The 20625-nt window shown below is 38.3% G+C and overlaps 1 protein-coding gene across 3 annotated transcripts in view; it reads right to left on the reverse strand.

Moving 5' to 3' along the window:
* Positions 1–20625, reverse strand: part of LOC132778924 (protein adenylyltransferase SelO-like) — a 38525-nt gene that overhangs the window by 7840 nt on the left and 10060 nt on the right. For 2 of the 3 annotated variants that reach the window (XM_060782436.2, XM_060782440.2), the window contains 10 exons: positions 18178–18276; positions 11359–11426; positions 10693–10780; positions 9751–9820; positions 8132–8204; positions 6918–7001; positions 4590–4719; positions 2213–2257; positions 2038–2119; positions 1858–1950 (listed from right to left, as the gene is read on the reverse strand). In XM_060782436.2, the coding sequence (XP_060638419.2) occupies positions 1858–1950; positions 2038–2119; positions 2213–2257; positions 4590–4719; positions 6918–7001; positions 8132–8204; positions 9751–9820; positions 10693–10780; positions 11359–11426; positions 18178–18276 (832 nt within the window). The remainder of the gene's footprint in view (positions 1–1857; positions 1951–2037; positions 2120–2212; positions 2258–4589; positions 4720–6917; positions 7002–8131; positions 8205–9750; positions 9821–10692; positions 10781–11358; positions 11427–18177; positions 18277–20625) is intronic. The other variant, XM_060782439.2, reaches the window with a different exon arrangement.

The following is a 20625-nucleotide window of genomic DNA, read 5'->3' on the forward strand; positions in this document are numbered from 1 at the left end:
CCAATGGATGTCGTTCTAAATATGGTTGAAAAGCAAACTTATTCTGTTTTGGAATGAAGAGAAATCTTTAAATTACAATTGTATGCTATTTTAAGAGAGGTTTAAGCCAATTTGGGGCCCCTGGTGGTGCAGCAGGTTAAGCCGCTGAGCTGCTGAACTTGCTGACTGAAAGGTCAGCAGTTCGAATCCAGGGAGCGGAGTGCGGTCCTGCTGTTAGTCCCAGCTTCTGCCAACCTAGAAGTTCGAAAACATACAAATGTGAGTAGATCAATAGATACTACTTCTGTGGCAAGGTAACGGCACTCCATGCAGTCATGCTAGCCACATGACCTCAGAGGCGTCTATGGACAATGCCAACTCTTCGGCTTAGAAATGAAGATGAGCACCACCCCCTAGAGTCGGACACAATTAGACTTAATGTCAAGGGGAAACCTTTACTTTTCCTTTAAGACCATTTATGACAAGTACAGGACTGTATGGTTAGCTACCCAATTTTTTTTTAATGCTTCAGCTTATTACAAGTTTTCCCAAATGTCAGTCGACATGATTACAGTGCTCCTTGAAACAGTCATGTACCTTTTAAACAGCATTACAGAAATACATGCTGCACAGAGAGTTGGAGAATTGCCTTTTCCAAGTGTGGAAAGGGCTTCCAGTCACCACTTGTGATGTGAATTAATCAATACAAGCCCTCAAGGCTTAGAAAATACAAGAGGCAGGACTAATGAAAACATAAACCACAGATTTTATCTCAAACCTATCTGAGTTTTCCATTTGTTAGGCTAATGATTTTAGTCCAAGGAGGATAGGGGGCTAAATCCAATTTTAGTCTTTTCCAACTAAAATCAATAGGACTGAGTTTAGTTGTGATTATGACCCATTCATTTAAATCAGCCTATTTTAAGTAGCATTATTTAATGCCACATTTTTTTCCTTCAAAGTACTAAAGGGATGTTTTAAAGGACAAGAATTACTCCAGCACATGGGAAGTAAAAAAAATCCTTGTAATACTCTCTCAGTCTTAAGTGGAAAGCCATGCTAAACCTCCTCGGACTAAATCTTGCCAAAAAAAACCTCTATGATAGGTTGCCATAAGATGGAGTCAACTTCAATGACACAAAACATCAATTTTAAAGATTCTGTCTAGGACAGACGCTTTGAAGTGAGCTATTGGAATTAAGACAGGGCAAGGTGTCAGTAAGGGACCAATCCAACCTTAAGCTTGCTAATGAAAACAGGGTATTATTAGATTATGGGATCAAGGCGAGTTAAAAAAATAAGCTCTCCAACCTTTATGATTCTGTAATTGGTGTCGATTGTTCGCACTGCAAATACCGTACGGACCCCCCCCCCCCCCCCGATCCATAAGGAAAACATTCTCGGACTTTGCATGTACACATGACGTCGCAAATAATACCAAACATTATTATTTTCAATGGGATGAGCAACAGAGATACTGAAGAGCATGTACAAGAGGCACTAAGTAAATAACTGAATTAGTGAAACTGCATATATTGGTTGCATGAATATGGGGATTGTTATGCTCCCTCTCCTTTGGCTCCTGCTTGGAAAACAGTCAAATTCCTGGATGCTTTGCTACCATGGAAACAGAGATTGAGAAAGATCCACAACGGAACAGGCAGCTGTTTCACTGAGCTTAGATACTCTTGTCTCCCCAAAACAAACAAAACATATCCATATCCCTCATTTCTGCTTTCAATGCACAATATTTTAATTTTAGCAACCAACCACACCACCTTTGCAAATTACTCTTAAAAGAAACAAATACCTCCTAATACAGTCATGGATCCAGATTTAAAACCATTTACACATTCTTCAAATGCAATGTATAAGTACCTTAGGGATGCTAAGCTCCTTCAGTTGGTCTTCTGAAATCTCACTGAGCTGTCGAAAAGTCATGGTGAAATCTGCTCTCGAATCTTCCATGAGCTAATAAATATTAGCAGATTTCTGTGTCACCTTTTTAGTTCTCTGATAAACTGCAGTTCAAATATTTAACCGGAGAAAGAAACTCACTTTAAGGAGGAATGCAATTAAATAGTTATCACCATCATCATCGCCTAGGAGACCTAATTTTCGTTTGAATATTTCTGAAAAGCTAAGAGTCAACAGAACAAAATGTATTAACACTACAACACTGGAAATGCCTGATATATTTTAAGTGAAAAAGATGATTTTGACTATTACATACCATCTATAATATTGCTCAGAATATCCCATAAGTATCTGAGAAGCCCTGTTAAATGAAGATGTGACATGCTCGATCAAAATGTATGCTAGATATAAAACTAGCAAATCAATTACACAAAACTCACAGAATCATGTGCCATTTTGTAATTCTTCTTAAAAAGACAGAGTGATTAGCCAGCTGGTTCAAGAGTCGGATTAGGATTCTGGGAGACCAAGGTCCAAATCCCTGTTCAGCCATGGAAATTCACAAGATGACTTTGGCCAAATCAAAGTCTCTCAGCCCCAGAGGAAAGCAATGGCAATCCCGCTCCAAATAAATCTCACCAAGGAAACTCTATGAGAGGGTTGTCATAGATTGAATCGACTTGAAGGCACATAAAAAAATATTTTTATAAATCAGTAACTTTACCCTGTTAGTTTAAAACAGAGTATTCTACTCATGACTGAATCTTACTTTCTTTTCTTTGTAAAAATTCCACACAATGTATATACCATATATACTCGAGTATAAGCTGAGTTTTTCAGCCCTTTTTCATGCTGCAAAAGCCCCCCTCGGCTTATACTTGATTCAAGGTAATTAATCATTTAATCTGTTGTTGTTATTATTATTATTATTATTATTATTATATTTATTATTTTACTCTATTATTATTACATTTATTATTTTACTCTATTTATTATTATTATTAAATTTATTATTTAATTTTTATTATTATATTTATTTTATCTATTATTAGTATTATTATTATGGTTCCATTATTTTACTCCATTATTATTATTATTACATTTATTATTTTACTCTCTTTATCATTATTGGAAGAATACATAAGCATATTTACATTGAAGAAGGTTAGAATAATGGTTTAATCAGAGTTGGACAGTCTTAGCTTAAATTACAGTTTTATCTAAAGATTCAAAAACATTTAACCTACTGATGCCTCAATTAATGACATTTTATTGGTATCTATTTTTTATTTTGAAATTTACTAGTAGCTGTTGCATTTCCCACCCCCGGCTTATACTTGAGTCAATACGTTTTTCCAGTTTTTTGTGGTAAAATTTGGTACCTGGGCTTATATTTGGGTTGGCTTATACTTGAGTATATACAGTGTGTGTGTGTATGTATGTTTGTCAGTGTTATGCAACAAAATGTTGACTTTACAAGACGCGGTAGGTTTAACTTGGAGAATTAACATCTTCTATTTTATGCTGTTTTAATTCCATTAATTTGAAACATAACACTTTTGGAAATGAGCCCTCTGCTAGGAAAAGCCATATTGCAAGACAAAATCAGTTGGGTTCCTTCAGATGTAACAGAGCCAGAAATGAATATTCAGCCTGCATGCTGCCCTTTCCTTATGTGCCAGTTTGGGCACTTCGGTCTTGCAATTTAAAATCACATTTTAAACATCAAGCCAACATTTCCCAGACATCCTGGGACACTCACATAAAGGAAGCACAATTGAAGTACTGAAGAATACATGAGCAGAAGAGGAGAAAATTCAGGATAATAATAGCTCTTTTTTTTTTTTGCCTTCACTATTAAGTAAACCAGGAATGTTACATCTGAACTCACAAACCTTGTAAGGAACAATATGTAACTGGTCCCATCCTGAGATATTCCCACAATATCATTAATTGGTTATTGTTGTGTTTATTTACTTAATTTTTACCCAACTTTTCCCCCGACATATGGACTCAAGACAGCGTATTACGGGGTTTTCTTGGTAAGATTAATTCAGAGAGAGCTTGCCTTTGATTTCTCCTGAGGTTGCGTGGGAGTCCACAACTCTACCGTGGCTCAAATATTCAATTCTGGAATAAATACTATACATTTCCTATTACAATTCCCATTACATGTGTTCAGATGTCTACTGTGGCTAGATACACAAGGAACTGGAAACTGCATCAAAGCAATGATGCCTTATCAGGACAGGAATAGACACAGTGTTTTCCCCCCTTCTTCTTAGAAGAGTCAATGCTGCTAACAGAACAGATGGAAAGGAAGCTTTCAAGCTGACCATGTACAAAAACACTGGTGGCCAAAGAGACCTCTTTTCCATTTGGCTCCCCAAACTAATTTAATCAGATAAACATCTTTTTAAAGGCATCTTAATTGCTGGTGTTTTAGTTTTGTCTTTTCCATTTGGACAACAGCAGCAACACCAGGCCAAATCTATGAAAGGGAACTACCAATATCTGCCAGTTGTATGCATGAATTTCTCTTTTCCTCCTCTTGTTTCTTGCAAGTTCTGTCTTCTGATTTCCAAAACCATTTCTTCTAACGAACCATCTTTCTCTTCTCACATATGGCCATTAAAGCATGTCTCATCTCACTGGCTCTTTTAAGTGTGAAGACATTTCAAAGGATTACTTACAGCTGCTTTTGTCTGGGATCCAATAAACGGTTTAGAGCCTGTAACAGCTTGTTCAGATTAAACAGCCCAACATTTGCCTGGTTTCCTATTTTATATCGTCTTTCATCGTCAGATGTGTTTGGGACAAAGTCTGAAACAAAATGGCATTTTTATGTACAAGAGAAATTCAGAATTTGAGTAGGTTAATTTTTCATCTTGATTGAAATTAACAAAAATCCTCCAGGCCCTATTTTTTTTATCTACAATTCTACAGATATTCATTTAGCCCTAAGAACTAATATTTGCCAGAGAAAGAACATGTTGTTAGCACAGTAGTTTACAGATGACAGTTATGTTCTTTTCTTTTTACAAATGGAAAACAACCATAGGTTTTGAAGGCATCCCTTTCTTCAATGTCTTAAAAACCTACAGTTGTTTTCCATTTGTAAAAAGAAAAGAACGTAACTGTGCCTGTAAACTAGGCATCAATGTAAGGCATCAATTTCTTCAATGTGGAGCCCCTGGTGGCACAGCGGGTTAAAGGGGCGGGCTGCTGAACTTGTTGACCGAAAGGTTTGAAACCAGGGTGTGGGGTGAGCTCCCTCTGTTAGCCCCAGCTTCTGCCAACCGAGCAGTTCGAAAACAGCAAATGTGAGTAGATCAATAGGTACCGCTTTAGCGAGAAGGTAACAGTACTCCATGCAGTCATGCTGGCCACATGCTCTTGGAGGTATCTACAGACAACACCGGCTCTTTGGCTTAGAAACTGAGATGAGCACCAATGCCCAAAGTTGGACACGACTAGGCTTAATGTCGAGGGGAAACCTTTACTTTTTCTTCAATGTATTTTGAATGTTCACTGATATGAACATTGGGTTACTGTTAGAATAATACTGCTACCTACCATTCAAAAGAGAAAGCAATATCAAAACTTCAATTTTCATGTTGAGTCGCCAATAGGTTGAGAAAGGTGGTATACAGATATAGTAAATAAATCAATTACACATATATTATTTTTCCCACAGTCATTCTGCAACGGCAAGATTTCCCCAATGTCCAAAATCCTTTGCCATGCCTTTAAGTAGAAACACACAGTCATTCAGTAAATGAACACACAGACCTCTATCAAATGCAGATTAAAAGACTATATGTCTTCTATAGAGCAGGGGTCCTCAAACTATGGGCTGGGGGCAGGATACGGCCCTCCAAGGTCATTTACCCGGCCCTCGCTCAGGGTCAATCTGAGTCTGAAACAACTTGAAAGCACACAACAACAATAATCCTATCTCACCAGCCAAAAGCAAGCCCACACTTCCCATTAAAATACTAATAAGTTTATATTTGCTAAAATTGTTCTTCATGTTAATTATTGTATTGTTTTTAAGTGTGTGTGTGTTTTTGCACTACAAATAAGCTACGTACAGTGTGCATAAGGAATTCGTTCATGCTTTTTTCAAATTATGATCCGGCCCTCCAACAGTTTGAGGGTTTGTGACCTGGTCCTCCATTTAAAAAGTTTGTGGATCCCTGCTATAGAGTGTCCATACAAGTGTGAATAAGAATCATGGGAATCATTCAAAAAGCAGATGCCTGGGTCCAGTGTTAAAGGAATTTCTTGAAAGCTTTGCTTCACTTGTTTGGTGTAGCTTCCAATGTGAAACAAAATGACCACTTTGGTCATATTTGTAACAGGCCAAAAAGACTAATGTCTCGTTCATATATAGCTAGCTTCCACACATGAAGAAAAATACCCTGCTGACTTTGTGGCCTTCACTTCCTTTGTGCTGACAAGCAGGGTAGTGACAACTGACAGCTATTCCTGCCAATTGCACCCTAGAGAAAAGACATAAATTGTCATTCAGCAATTCAGAATCACCCCTGGCACATATCAGTTGCCAAGCAGGATAATCCATGCTGAGACACTGCTCTCCTGCTAAATGTTTGCTTTCTAGGTTATGGTGTTATTGTCATTTGTATTTGTTGCTATGCAGCATCCATTATGGATTCCCTTTAGAGGGCAGTTATTGGTAAAGAAAATTAAGTATTCAAAATAAAGCCACAAAGGGGCTTTTAAAAAATTATGAATGTAACAAACTGGATTGGTTTCTCAGCATGTTAGATACTCTTTTGTCCCACCGTAATCAAGAAGGTTCCACTAAATATAGCAGAACTTAGGAAAGTTGATGACACAAAGCTTTTGCAGTTGTGTGAAAGAATAAATTTCAGGAAACAATAAAGAATGAGAATGTATCACACAAACTAAACACATATACATGCACCATTTGTTTAAGATTCTGTATTTTTTATCTCAGGCAAAATCAATTCTGCATTCATGTAAGCTGTACTCACCTGGGTCGTAAGAATCCATGAACCCAAATGGGCCATAATCTATGGTTATAGATAAGAGGCTGAAATTATCAGTGTTGCACACACCTAAAATTAAATAAGAACATTATTTATTTATTTATTTATTTATTTACTATTTGAGAAATTTATATCCCGCCTTTCTCTGAGCACAGACCCAAGGCAGTTACAACAGAATAAAAACATACAATACAAAGTTAAAACCACCCTTTAAAATATAAATATTCGAAACAGCAAATGCAATAAAACCATGTGGACATTAAAATCAAGATAAAAACATAAGAACAACCAAGGTCGGGTTTTCCCTTGACATTAAATCTAGTCGTGTCTGACTCTGAGAGGTGGTGTTCATCTCCATTTCTGTGCTGAAGAGCCAGTGTTGCCCATTGTCTGTAGACACCTCCAAGGTCATGTGGCCAGCATGACTGCATGGAGTGCTATTACCTTCCTGATAAAGATGTACCTATTGATCTACTCACATTTGCATGTTTTTGAACTGCTAGGTTGATAGAAGTTGAGGCTTACAGCAGGAGCTTACCCTGCTCCACGAATTCGAACCACCAACCTTTCAGTCAGCAAGTTCAGCAGCTCAGTCACCAGGGGCTTCGCCAAGGTGGATGAGATCAAATTATTATTATTATTATTATTATTATTATTATTATTATTATTATTCCACAGGAGATTCAACTTGAGGGCATCTAACAACTACAACAATAAATGAAGTGCAAAATGCCAGGGTGAAGGCTTGGGGGAGGAAGATTTCATCCTATTTGGGAGATTTCACTCAATTTTAGCAGAACCTAAGGTATGTTAAGGAGCCCCCGGTGGCGCAGTGGGTTAAAATGCCGAGCTGCTGAGCTTGTTGACCAAAAGGTCGCAGGTTCAATTCCGGGGAGCAGTGTGAGCTTCCGCTGTCAGCCCTAGCTTCTGCCAACCTAGCAGTTCGAAAACATGCAAATGTGAATAGATCAATAGGTACCACTCCGGCGGGAAGATGATGGCACTCCATGCAGTCATGCCGGCCACATGACCTTGGAGGTGCCTATGGACAACACCAACTCTTCAGCTTAGAAATGGAGATGAGCACCACACCCCAGAGTCAGACATGACTGGACTTAATGTCAGGGGACAACCTTTACCTTTTAAGGTATGTTACATTTGTTTAAAAAAACCCAAACAATACCACAAATATATCTCACCATGAGCAAAACCTACTGACATCCATAAGGCCATCAACTTTGCCGTCTCAGACACTACTGTAGAGAAAAAGGCCTGAAACAAAACAGAAAGGTTTGCATACTATAATTCAGATACACTTTTGTCAAACATATGGCAACAACTCTGCATCATCCACTTTGCTATTTGATGATGAATCCCAGCCTACATTTTTACAAGAAATATCTGAAAACAATTAAGTCTCAAGATAAACTAGATATGAAGTGAGAACCCTACAGTGAATTTTTGCCACAATTTATTTAGAAATCTGGGAAAACCAAATAACTAATACTAATGACTTCATCACATTAAAACAGAGATGTGTTTGGTAGAGTAGAGCTCAGTCAGACTCGGTTTTGAAATGATAACAAATATTTCCCTACCTTCATCACATTGTTAAATGTATCCGTGTTACTCAGTTATATGCAACATTATTTCAGTTCATCTGCCATCACACTGTAATTGTTAGGCACCGCCCACCAGTCCTCCCCCTTGTTCTTTGTGGGGAAAACCCTCCTCTCTTTGAAATGTCAGCTGTTATGTGTCTTCAATTCTGAAGCAAGGAAGCAGGGAGGGAGGGAAGGAAAGCAGCCCTCTCAGCTGCCCCACAGAGAAGGGTATGGACCTTAGAAAACTATAACTCCCGGGAACAGCATAGTATGGAGACATGGTATTTAAAGTAAGGTCCAACTGCATTCATTCCACAGTGTAGATACACCCAGAGAAGGGTATGGACCTTGAGAAACTATAACTCCCAGGACCACATAGTATGGAGCTATGGTACTTAAATTAAGGACTGCACAGCATGGAGACTTGGCATAATAATAATAATAATAATAATAATAATAATAATAATAATGATAATAATAATGGTATTTACAGTGGGTCCTAACTGCATTTATTCTCCAGTGCAGATGCACCCAGAGAAGGGTACTTTTGGCTCTTCCCACAAATTGGGGAAACATTTCATTTTAAACCTGAGAACAACGAATGCCATCACATTACAGATCATTACTAAAGATCCACTTTCCCACCATCTCCTCAAACGTTTGAAAAGAATGCTGCCCCCCACACTTAAAATATGCAAAGAATGCTCTATCCTACACTTGAACCCAACCTAATGTGATGAACACAGTGGCTTACCACATTCTAAGTGTAGCACTCAGTGATATTTAGTAAATGTGATAAAGTGGTAAGTATCACTGTAGCTGTATGCTTGTGGGAGGCTTGGACCTGAAAGAACAGTCCAGGTGAAATGGGTTAAGCCCTCTTCCACAGTGTGCATTTCCCAATCTTCAAAGTAACCACCCAGGACTACTAATTATTCACAAGTAAGTGGCCACTGTGATTACATGCCAACTTCATTGTGTTGTTTGGCTTATGGAATGTCACTGTTAAATATGCACCAACAGCAATATTAGTATTGCCATAGTAAGAAGTAGTAAATATACAAAGTGCTTCCTTTTAACTAGAAGAGAAGGCAGAAAGAGAAAGAGGATAGATTTAAAGTTAATTGTGAATTGTACATTTTTCCTATCTGTATTACATACATATGTATAAAAATGTTTGCTATGGATGTTTATGGAAACATCTTGTATCTTACCAGATATCTATTAGAATCATTCCGTTTTATTGATGGAAAGTGTTCATCAATGACAAGATCTAGCAGAGTTCTAAACAAACAAAAAAGGACATTCCATCAATGATAATGTGAAACAAAAGTGAAAGGATTATTCAGTTTAATCCTTTATCTGGAAGCCGAAAACATCATTTTATTTAACTGCTCATGTTAAATAAAATTAAACTGGGCTGTAAGAAACAAGAAACTTCTTTAATCAAGAAGTATTGTGTTTGTTTATGCTTATATTCTGTCTTTTTCACCAAATTGGGTGTCAAATTATATATTTTAAAAATCCATTTTAGTTATTTGGTACAGTCATCCCTTCGTTTCAAAAGATTCTGTTTAGTAAAGCTCTTCTAGAAAATCTCTTCAGTGTTGGGAACAGCTTTTAGAACAGTGGTTCCAATCTTTTTTTGACCAGGGACCGCTCTCCAACATTAGTACCAAAAGGCTTATGAATCAGTTTTTGGGCAACTTTAGATTCGGTTTGGTTATTTGGGGTGCTGATTCAGAAAATTGCATTGGATAGGCCACATCAGCTCTTGTTTCTGATACAGAACATATGCCATCCAGTGGTTGCCATCTGCTCGGCCACAGAAAACCATATTTAATAAGCCTCGGCACTTTAAGAGGGTTTTGAGAGAACAGTCACTCTCATTGTAACTGTGTAGTAATGGTGAGGCCATGGACCATATTTTAGTTCTTGCAGACCACTGGTGGTCCACGGACCACAGGTTGGGAACCACTGTTTTAGAGGATGCAAGCATCTTTGATTGAAAGGATTTGGCTGGATGATGTTTATATATAAGTGAGCTTTCAGAAACCTGCTTTTGCACATCAGCTTCTATATTATATTGCCCAGGGAGAAATATAGATATAATACAGATGAATAAAGATTATAATAAGGAAGAGTTCATTTCTAACCTTAGCAACTCCAGTTCTCCAGAATGAGCTAATATTTCTAGTGATCCTATTCGAAACCATGATTTGGCAACACGTAGGACAATTGCACCTAAAATACAAATGCATGAGAATATTATTCAATAAAAAGCACTCTGAACTAGAGCAATGTGTCTGGACCAGCTCTAGGCATACACTTTGTGGGAGACACAATGAAAGAAGCAGCTCTTCTTGTGCAGTGGAATCATTAAACAGCATTGGGAGCCATATGGGGTTGCTGAGCTGCACTTTACCCACTTCAGTTTAATTTTACATATACACACAAGTGCAAAGCTTCAGCTGTTCAAATCCAGCTTTAGACCTCAATGGAATAACATATAAAAGAATAAATAATTCATTATGTTAACATACTCAAAGCAGAGAAAATGGATGTAATACTGCCCAATGTATTTTTCTGAAAGGCGCACTCCAGAAGCTATTGCTTTAAGATCTTAAAAACATACTTTTAGCACTGAGCAAACTAGGACAGTGAACAACGCACTCTTTTGTGCAGGTCTTAGAAGGTTTATGCACCTTTTTTCCTTCAAGATTTTTTCTGTTACAAAAACAAAATGCACAAGTGTGATTTAAAGATAATTATCTGGAGAGTCACAGTGTCACCAAACAGTTAACACAAAAGGTCAAGCTTACCTCTTTCTTTCTTAACATTTCCATTGTACAACCGATCCCGCCACACATCATCGTCACTGACAACTAAGCTTGGAAAGAAAAACAAACCAGCAATTAACCATGAGGCAGGTTAAATTGATTTCAGGAGTGTGTATTATCGTAAGCCTGCTTCACCATTTGATCTGGAGCCCCCGGTGGCACAGTGGGTTAAACCCCTGTGCTGGCAGGACTGAAGACCGACAGGTCGCAGGTTCGAATCCGGGGAGAGGCAGATGAGCTCCCTCTATCAACTCCAGCTCCTCATGCGGGGACATGAGAGAAGCCTCCCACAAAGATGTTAAAAAACATCAAATCATCTGGGCGTCCCCTGGGCAATGTCCTTGCAGACGGCCAATTCTCTCACACCAGAAGCGACTTGCAGTTTCTCAAGTCACTCCTGAAATGACAAAAAAAAACCCATTTGATCTTGGCTGTAACTAATTAGTTAGGATGGTCTTTTTGCAACATCACTGTTATGATTCTGCTCTCTGGTGTTTTCATAGTTGGCTATCAGACTCTCTGCTAAACCGAACACGCACAGTGCCTATTAGGCCTTATCAAAACAGCAGCTAAATCCAAGGTTATTTCTATGGGTCTTTCGACATAACACAGTTATAGCACCATGATTTCACTTTAACTGCTATGACAACATCCTATGCGATTCTGGGAGTTGCAGTTTAGGAACTGGCACTTAAGATTTCTCAGCCAGAGAGTTATAATGGATTACCAACTATAAATTATGGGATTCCATGGGATGCAGCCATTGCAGTTAAAGTGAAATCATACTGCTAAAACTGTGTGGTGTAAAAAGATCCCAACTTTACCATGTCAGCCCAACGAGAAACTGCACTGTTAACAGGTTTAATCCTCCAGATTTTTGGACCTCTTATTAATCTTTATGATCATTTTAGGTTGAAAAAGATGAAAAGACTTCCTTTATCCCATGCCTTTGTTGGTTCGCATATTATTTAGCTGGGACTTCATATTTTATGTCTTGTGTTAGACATTGCTACAACTGGGAGCACAATGGCTCATTTGTGTTGCCTTGTCTGTTTATAACTCGGGACTATGTCGGTTCTCGTTTTTATTGTATTTTAAAGTTGGTTGTATTGTTTAATCTACTGCTGCAAACCGCTCCGAGCCAAATTGGGAGTGGCAGTATACAAGTCTAATAAATAAACGAATAAATAAATAAATAAATAAATAAATAAATAAAATAACACAATTCTTCAACTGCTTCTTGTGTATAGAGCTGTCCATTTTCTTATCCTTATAAAGGAATCTACATCTTTTAATGCAGTGTTAGATCTGTTTATTTAGGTATTGCAAGCTACTTTTTGGGTATCATAATGAGGACTCTATGTTCCTTTGGTGGAGCTTGCCCTTTGGTCTTCATAATTTTGGAATGCTGCCGAGTAGGTTTTGAAATGTGTATTAAATGCTTCTCTGCAGATTCTTTACCAGTACAACTTGTTTAGAGGCCGTTATGTCAATGCTATCTGACAAAACACCAGGATTTTCAAGTTTCTTCCAACAACTATACATTATAAAGGTATTTACAGAATGCATGGGACTCCTATTTGGAGGAAGCAGAAGCAAAACAAAAATATTCTTATGCTGAAAAGGAGCACTATCTGATGTGCCTGTAAAACCAACTGTCCTTCGGTATACCTCACAAGTTAACTCTAACACCAGGGTTTAGCTCTTTTGGAACTGTTAACAATGCTTAGGAATAGCCTTAGGAGGGCAAATGTAGCTGCAAGTAAAGAACCTTATCTTTAAAAAGCAAGGCCTTTTAGGCAGATGTGATGGCACAAGCCTGAAATCCAACAGCTCTGGAGCCTGAGGCTGGTGGATTGATCTTAGAAGCTCTCAGCTATGCTGACTAGTAGTCTGTACTAAATTCGACATCAAAAATGGTAATCCTCAGGGACCTGGGAAACACAGTCTTGCCTAAAGATGGCTGAACGGGCTCACGTCAGAAGCAGAGCAGTCACAACTTCTGTCAGGATAATGCCTGTGCATAACCCCAAATCAATGCACTGAGACCTTTTAAAGGCTAGCTGGAGGCAAAGTGAAATAATTTAGAATTTGGGAGAGTGACTATGGGAAAAATGAATGATTGTACTAAGGAAAGAAGCAAAGTTCATATTAAACTTTGAAATAACTAACGCTGACATAATTCATAATGTGGTCTGAATAATTCCTATAAATGAGAGGAGTGGAGACTATGAGGCTTTCCAAATGCTATTCAAGTGTAAGTCCAGCAGCACAGGCTAAAACCTTTTTATTCAGGCATGTTTTTAAAGAAGAAAGATTTTTTTTTGAGAAAAGGTGAGTTTTATTGTTGTATTTGTTATGTTGTTGTTTTATTGAGGGCCTTGGCCTTTGTAAGCCGCACCGAGTCCTGCAGGAGATGTTAGCGGGGTATAAATAAAGTTAATAATAATAATAATAATAATGGATTTAATGTTGAAGATTAGAGGATTGACTGAAAAATGCTGGATGATCAATCTAGCATTCAAAGTCAACAAGTGCTGTGATTACAAATACATGTACTATATAAACCTATAGTACAATCTTAGCTTTCTTGGACCTCTCATAGATCTTTGGGACCACTAATATACTCGGATTAGACTCAGAAAATAAGTCTGCTTCAAAAACTAATGTTGCAGAAATTATTCTCTGCCCCATAATCCTTGGCCAGCAGGTTCCAGGCCATGCATATACATTAATTCTACATCTATATGAAACTTTTGAGAAAACATATCTACAGTTTCAGACCGAATAGATGCTGGGAAATAGTTTTGGGATGGATGAGTATAAACATGCTGTAGTTTAACCCTTAGAAGATCTAAGTCTTGTCAGCAAATAAAAGGGTTCAAATTGAGATGGTGCATGTGGGAGGTCGGGACAGACAGGATCTAGGACTACCTTTTACCAACACTGGTTGATGTATCAGCTACAACCTCACCACTAACGGCGATAAAGGCACTAGCTAGATCAAGGTTTCACAACTTTAATACACTCTATGTGGGACCACATTTGAAGCATCTACAATCTTTCCTGTGGTCATTCAAATTCTTATTGTGGCTAGATGACTGGATCATATTACACCAATTTTGCACCATCCTGAACATTTAGATTCACCATATATACTTGAATATAAGTTGAGTTTTCCAGTCCTTTTTTAAGGCTGAAAAAGGCCCCTCTCAGTTTATACTTGAGTCAAGCTTATTTAGTATTTTAATCTGTTATTATTATTTTATTATATTTATTGTTTACTCTATTTATTATTATCACATTTATTATTTTACTTTATTATTATTGTTATTATTACATTTATTATTTTACTGTACGATAATTTTCATTACGTTTATTATTTTACTCTCATTATTATTGGAAGGATACTTAAGAACATTTACATTGAAGACGGTTAGAATAATGGTTTAATCAGAGTTGGACAGCCTTATCGTAAACTACAGTTTTATGTAAATATTCAAAAACATTTAACCCGATGCCTCAGTTAATGTAATTTTATAGGTATCTATTTTTATTTTGAAATTTACTAGTAGCTGCTGCATTTTCCATCCTCAAATTATACTCGAGTCAATACGTTTCCCCAGTTTTTTTGTGGTAAAATTAGGTGCCTTGGCTTATATTCGGGTTGGCTTATACTCGAGTATATATGGTACCTATGAACCAGCTCAATATCTGTGTCATTTGCTCAACAAAAACCTGTCTTGCTAAATTAAGTTAGTAACACCAATGACGGAAGTAGTCTTGGCTTCCACAGGAATAATTTCTTGTCAAAAATAAATACTCAAGCACTATGTACCACTCCGATTGTAGAAAGTGCAATTACTTCTCCTGAAAGCAAGGTGCAATCAAGAATCTGTTGCTTAGATTTAAGGCAAGCAGCCAAATCTCTTTCTGAAATGAATTTCTACATGAACAGAACAGAGATTTGGACAAACTTATGCTTAGCAGAAGATAACATCTTAAAACTCTCTATGGGGGATTTGACCGTCCCTTGAGAATATTTTAGGAATTCTATTTAAAACGCTGTCCCCTAACAAGTAAAACAAGCTAAACAAATTGATGTCCGACTTAAAGTATTTTTAAAAAGGTACTTTTTAAAAAGAATTTTACCAAAATATGCAAACTGGAAAATGAAAGAAGACCAGCTATGGCCAACTAGGAGGACTAAATACATAATCCACCTAGCAGGAGAAATCAGTATAACTGTGAAATAAGTTAATACTGTATCACTCCACTAGATCTTACTGTTTACTTTAGAAACACAAGTTTATAGATCTGAAGATATTGGATTAATATATTATATTATATATATTAGTATCTTATATCACTCTATGACTGTAACTTTCTGTTGTGAATATAACAATACACAGATCTAACAGTACGGTTCCATCTAACTAGTGTTCTTGGATAAAGTACATGCTGTTTCCAACTCTTCTGCCAAGACTCAGCACGCATTTTTGAAGAAACTGCAGCAGCTGAGACACAACAGCTTCCTGTTGGCAACAACAGCTTCTCATTGGTAAAGATCTAGCTATAAGCATGGGGAATTTGGGAAATGGGGGGGGGTGAGTTAATTATTTATGAAGGGAAGTCTGGAAAAGTTTCCAGAATGTTGCTCCCCGACTAAGTAGCCATTTTATTATAGAGATTCAAAACAACATGCCAGAAACAGAAGGGAAAAAAAACCTAAATTCTGATTTAATGCACAATGCCCATGCTCAGGATTGCCTTTTAATTGAACTGTGTCACAGCAGTGTCCAAGAATAATAATTAAGTCAGTAGGAGCTTTCATGCTCATCTTGTGCACTTTGCACCTAATGATGGGTCTGAGAGATCTGTTGTTGGAAGAACTAAGCAGATCTAAAAAGGATGTACTTCAAAAAGCAGATGTTGTTTTCCCAGCTAATGCTAGGGAAAGCTCTATATATACTTGGGAGGGAAAAAAACCTATTTGAACAGCCAGGAAGGACCTTAATATACAAGCACACTCGGTATCTTCTCATTCCATTGCAGGCCTTTTAGAGTAATAGGCATTAATGTTCCAGTGACAGAAGCAAAGCGCATCACACATATTATAGGAATAACAACTGAGTTGTAGTTTCTATATTGTAACGTGCAGCATTATCTACTGCATGCACACAGAAATTCCTCAATCATTTAAACAAGTCAAATCTTGTGCCTATTTAGCAAGCAGAAGCAGAGGTACTTAACCCTTTATGTACCGGATAATTACAGTTGCCATATCTCTGTTTTCACTGCAATCCAAGACAGTGGGAGGTGGAAGGGAATGCAACATATTTATTTATTATTTATTTGTGCTGGCTCGCACAACCTGGGGATCACAACCAGGCATAGTGAAGTCATCTACCCTTGCACTTTACTTACTCTGCTTCTGAGTAGGCATGTCCAGTGTGGAACACATCTCACCACGCTATAACAGTGGATGTGGCTCTTAATGACACATGCCGCATTATCACAGGATGTCTACACCCTACATCACTGGAGAAATTATACTGTTTACCTGGTATTGCACCACCTGACATCAATCAGGAAGTAGCAGCCAACAATGAAAGGACCAAGGCAGTGACATCTCTGGCTTATCCCCTGTTTGGATATCAGCCAGCATGCCAATGCCTTAAATCAAGAAATATCTTCCTAAGATCTACAGAGATACACCTCAGCAAGCGAAAGTCCAAAAGTGGTAGGCTAAAACCCGGAACCTCAAGCCATAGCTAATACCAGATGAGAGACTCTCTCCCCTGGGCACACAGAAGACGGGGTAACTTTTGGTGTGAGAGAATTGGCCGTCTGCTCTCTGGCACCATGAGACACAGAGCCAATCTCAAGAAATAGGCCTACAAAATGGAGTTTACAACATACAAGTGTGAAGAAGAGCAAACCACAGACTACCTACTACAATGCAACCTGAGCCCTGGCACATGCACAATGGAGGATCTTCTTATAGCAACACCAGAGGCACTTCAAGTGACCAGCTACTGGTCAAAAGACACTTAGTATAATGCCAAGTTTTTTTTAAAAAAAAACAAAAAACCAAAAACCTTTGTATCTTTTAAATACATTATAACTGTCAACAACACATTACCTATACATGATATAGACCATAAAATAAGCATAATAAATAAACATTTATCATTATTATTAAAAAAAATCCCTGGGCCTCAGGCCACTGAGGTTGCCTTTAAAATATTATACTAAAAATCACAAAGCTCCGAATCTTTAGCCGTATGAACCTAGCCAGAACAGATGGCCTTCAGTGATGGATCTCAGTAATAATCACTGGCTGCCTAGTTGTAGCTTATTGTGGGTTGTCGGGAAAGGCTTGTTTTTCCATAGAAAGGTTTTAACCTGGGAGCGAAAGGCCAGTAACAAGGGGGCCAAACACACCTCTTTGAGAAGGGAGTTCCAGAGCCGCGGGGCCACCATCACCATCTTTCGCCTTTAGAATCTATTAGCTTGGGAAATGAGAGTATACTTGCAGGGAGTTAGTGGCAGAAAGATTAAGCATTCCTCTTCCACCAGTTTAGCAAATGTTCTCCCCTAGGTCCTGCGTTGTTAGCAATATGAGACAAACATTGATTTAAGCCTATCTGCTGTACTTCCATAAGAAGTATAAGCTTTCGCACAAGACAATTAATGGGAATGATAAAACAAAGCTATTTCAACCTTTTCTCAGTGACATTTGTAGAAGCATAAAATCTCATCTTAACAATGAAAAAAGCACAAAAACAGATTATATACCTAGCAGCTCGGCTTGTAGGAATTCCAAGATAATGCATAGCCTCACTTCCCAAAAATTCTCGAACAGAAGAGTGAAGCACAGCTCTGCCATCCCCATTTCTATGAAAAAGAAAAAAAGCAAAACACATTTTCACAGAAACGGTATGTCTTCAAAGAAAGCACTTCTGTGGCACTTTTAAGACTGACTAATCTGTTTTCAGCACAAGCTTTTTGTGAACCACAGTCTATGGGGAATTAAAATATTACCCTCTTAGAATTAGAAAAATACTGAACTTCATCTAATTTGTATCCTTTGAACGCAGAGCTTGGAAATGTTGCATTACAAGTAACAATGTAACTTGCAATGCACTGAATACTGTTTATACAGTAATGACGTTCGTAACATAACAGTTGCTAAAATGTAACTTTTAAAAGTTTTTTAGTTACTCCTACAAAACTATGGGTTTGGTGAATCATAGAATCATAGAGTTGGAAGAGATCTCATGGGCTATCCAGTCCAAGCTCCTGCCAACAAGAAAACATAAATAACCTTATATAAAAACACTAGCTGTGCCCTGCCACGCGTTGCTGTGGCCTATAGTAAAACTTATCAAAGTTGAGGTAGATATCTGGACTATTATGAAAGAGAGGTCCCTACCTATTCCTTCCCCCTTTTCCTCCCCCTTTCTCTCCTTTCTTCCTTCTCTACCTCTTTCTTTCTTTCTTTCACTACTTGGTTTCATCCTTCTCTCTTTCCTTCATTCCCTCCCCCTTTCTTCCTTTGCCTTTCTTCCCTCCCTGTTTGCTTCCTTCTTTCACTTTTTATTTCCTTTTATTTTACCACCATCATAACAATAACAATAATGCAATACATTGCCTCTGGGACCTGACACCTCTCCCATTCCCCCAGGGTCTCATAGGAACAATAGCATAATAATAATAATAATAATAATAATAATAATAATAATAATAGAAATAACAACCTTTACCCGCCACGTGTTGCTGTGGCCAATCTTCCCTCTTTCTCTCCTTCTTTCCCTCCTTCCTTCCCTCCCATCTTTCCTTCTCCTCTTCTTTCTCTATCTCTTTCCTTTCTTCCCCCTTTTTCTTTCTTTTCTGCTGTCTCTCTTTTCTTTCCTTCCATCTTTCCTTTTCTTTCCTTTTCTTCTTCCTTCTTTCTCTAACTTTCCTTCCTTCCCCCTTTTTCTTTAACTCCCTTTCTCTTTCTTCCTTCTTTCCTTCCTTCCTGTCTTTCCTAGATTTTGACAGGGCGGGAAGGGGCGGGGTGGGGTTTGGAGGTGGCGTGAAGTAAAAGGAGGTAAGATTGGGGTGGGGGAGTGATGGAGCGTGGGGTTGCGTGTGTGTGTGCGGCGGCGGGGGGAGTGATGGAGCGTGGGGTTGCGTGTGTGTGCGGCGGCGGGGGGAGTGATGGAACGTGGGGTTGCGTGTGTGTGTGCGGCGGCGGGGGGAGTGGGGTTGCGTGTGTGCGTGCGGCGGCGGGGGGAGTGATGGAATGTGGGGTTGTGTGTGTGTGTGCGGGAAGCGGCGCGACGGGGCTTGGAGTGAGTTGTTTTTCATTTTGAGTAGATATGTTTGTACCTTGTGGGTTGTGTTATGGGCATGGGAATTTTGGTTAAGTTTCGTTGGGGGATTTTTGAGTTTTGTTGTTTTGCCGTTTTGTGAGTGTGTTGTTGTGTTGTTTTTCATTTTGAGTAGATATGTTTGTACCTTGTGGGTTGTGTTATGGGCATGGGAATTTTGGTTAAGTTTCGTTGGGGGATTTTTGAGTTTTGTTGTTTTGCCGTTTTGTGAGTGTGTTGTTGTGTTGTTTTTCATTTTGAGTAGATATGTTTGTACCTTGTGGGTTGTGTTATGGGCATGGGAATTTTGGTTAAGTTTCGTTGGGGGATTTTTGAGTTTTGTTGTTTTGCCGTTTTGTGAGTGTGTTGTTGTGTTGTTTTTCATTTTTAGTAGATATGTTTGTACCTTGTGGGTTGTGTTATGGGCGTGGGAATTTTCGTTAAGTTTCGTTGGGGGGTTTTTGAGTTTTGTTTCCTCGTTGGATGCCCCTAACAAATTTATATATATAGATTTATCAAATACAGTTATTGTGGGAAACTCATCAATACAGGTGGTAAACTATAGCTATCTGACCATCTTTCATCATGGTAGCACTAAATGCTGGGGAAAATGGAAGGGAAAAGCAAGAGGGGCCGATCAAGGGCAAGATGGATGGATGGGATCCTTGAAGTGACTGGATTGACCTTGAAGGAGCTGGGGGTGGTGACAGCTGATACAGAGCTCTGGCGTGGGCTGGTCCATGAGGTCACAAAGAGTCGGAAACGACTGAACGAATGAACAAGAACTAAATGCAAGATCTCCCAATATAGATCTGATTTTACCTCCCACATAATTACCTTTTGGCTATTATGATAAATAACTAATTATATATGGATCACTCATTAACCA

Source organism: Anolis sagrei, chromosome 6, assembly GCF_037176765.1.
Source record: "Anolis sagrei isolate rAnoSag1 chromosome 6, rAnoSag1.mat, whole genome shotgun sequence".
Taxonomy (NCBI): domain Eukaryota; kingdom Metazoa; phylum Chordata; class Lepidosauria; order Squamata; family Dactyloidae; genus Anolis; species Anolis sagrei.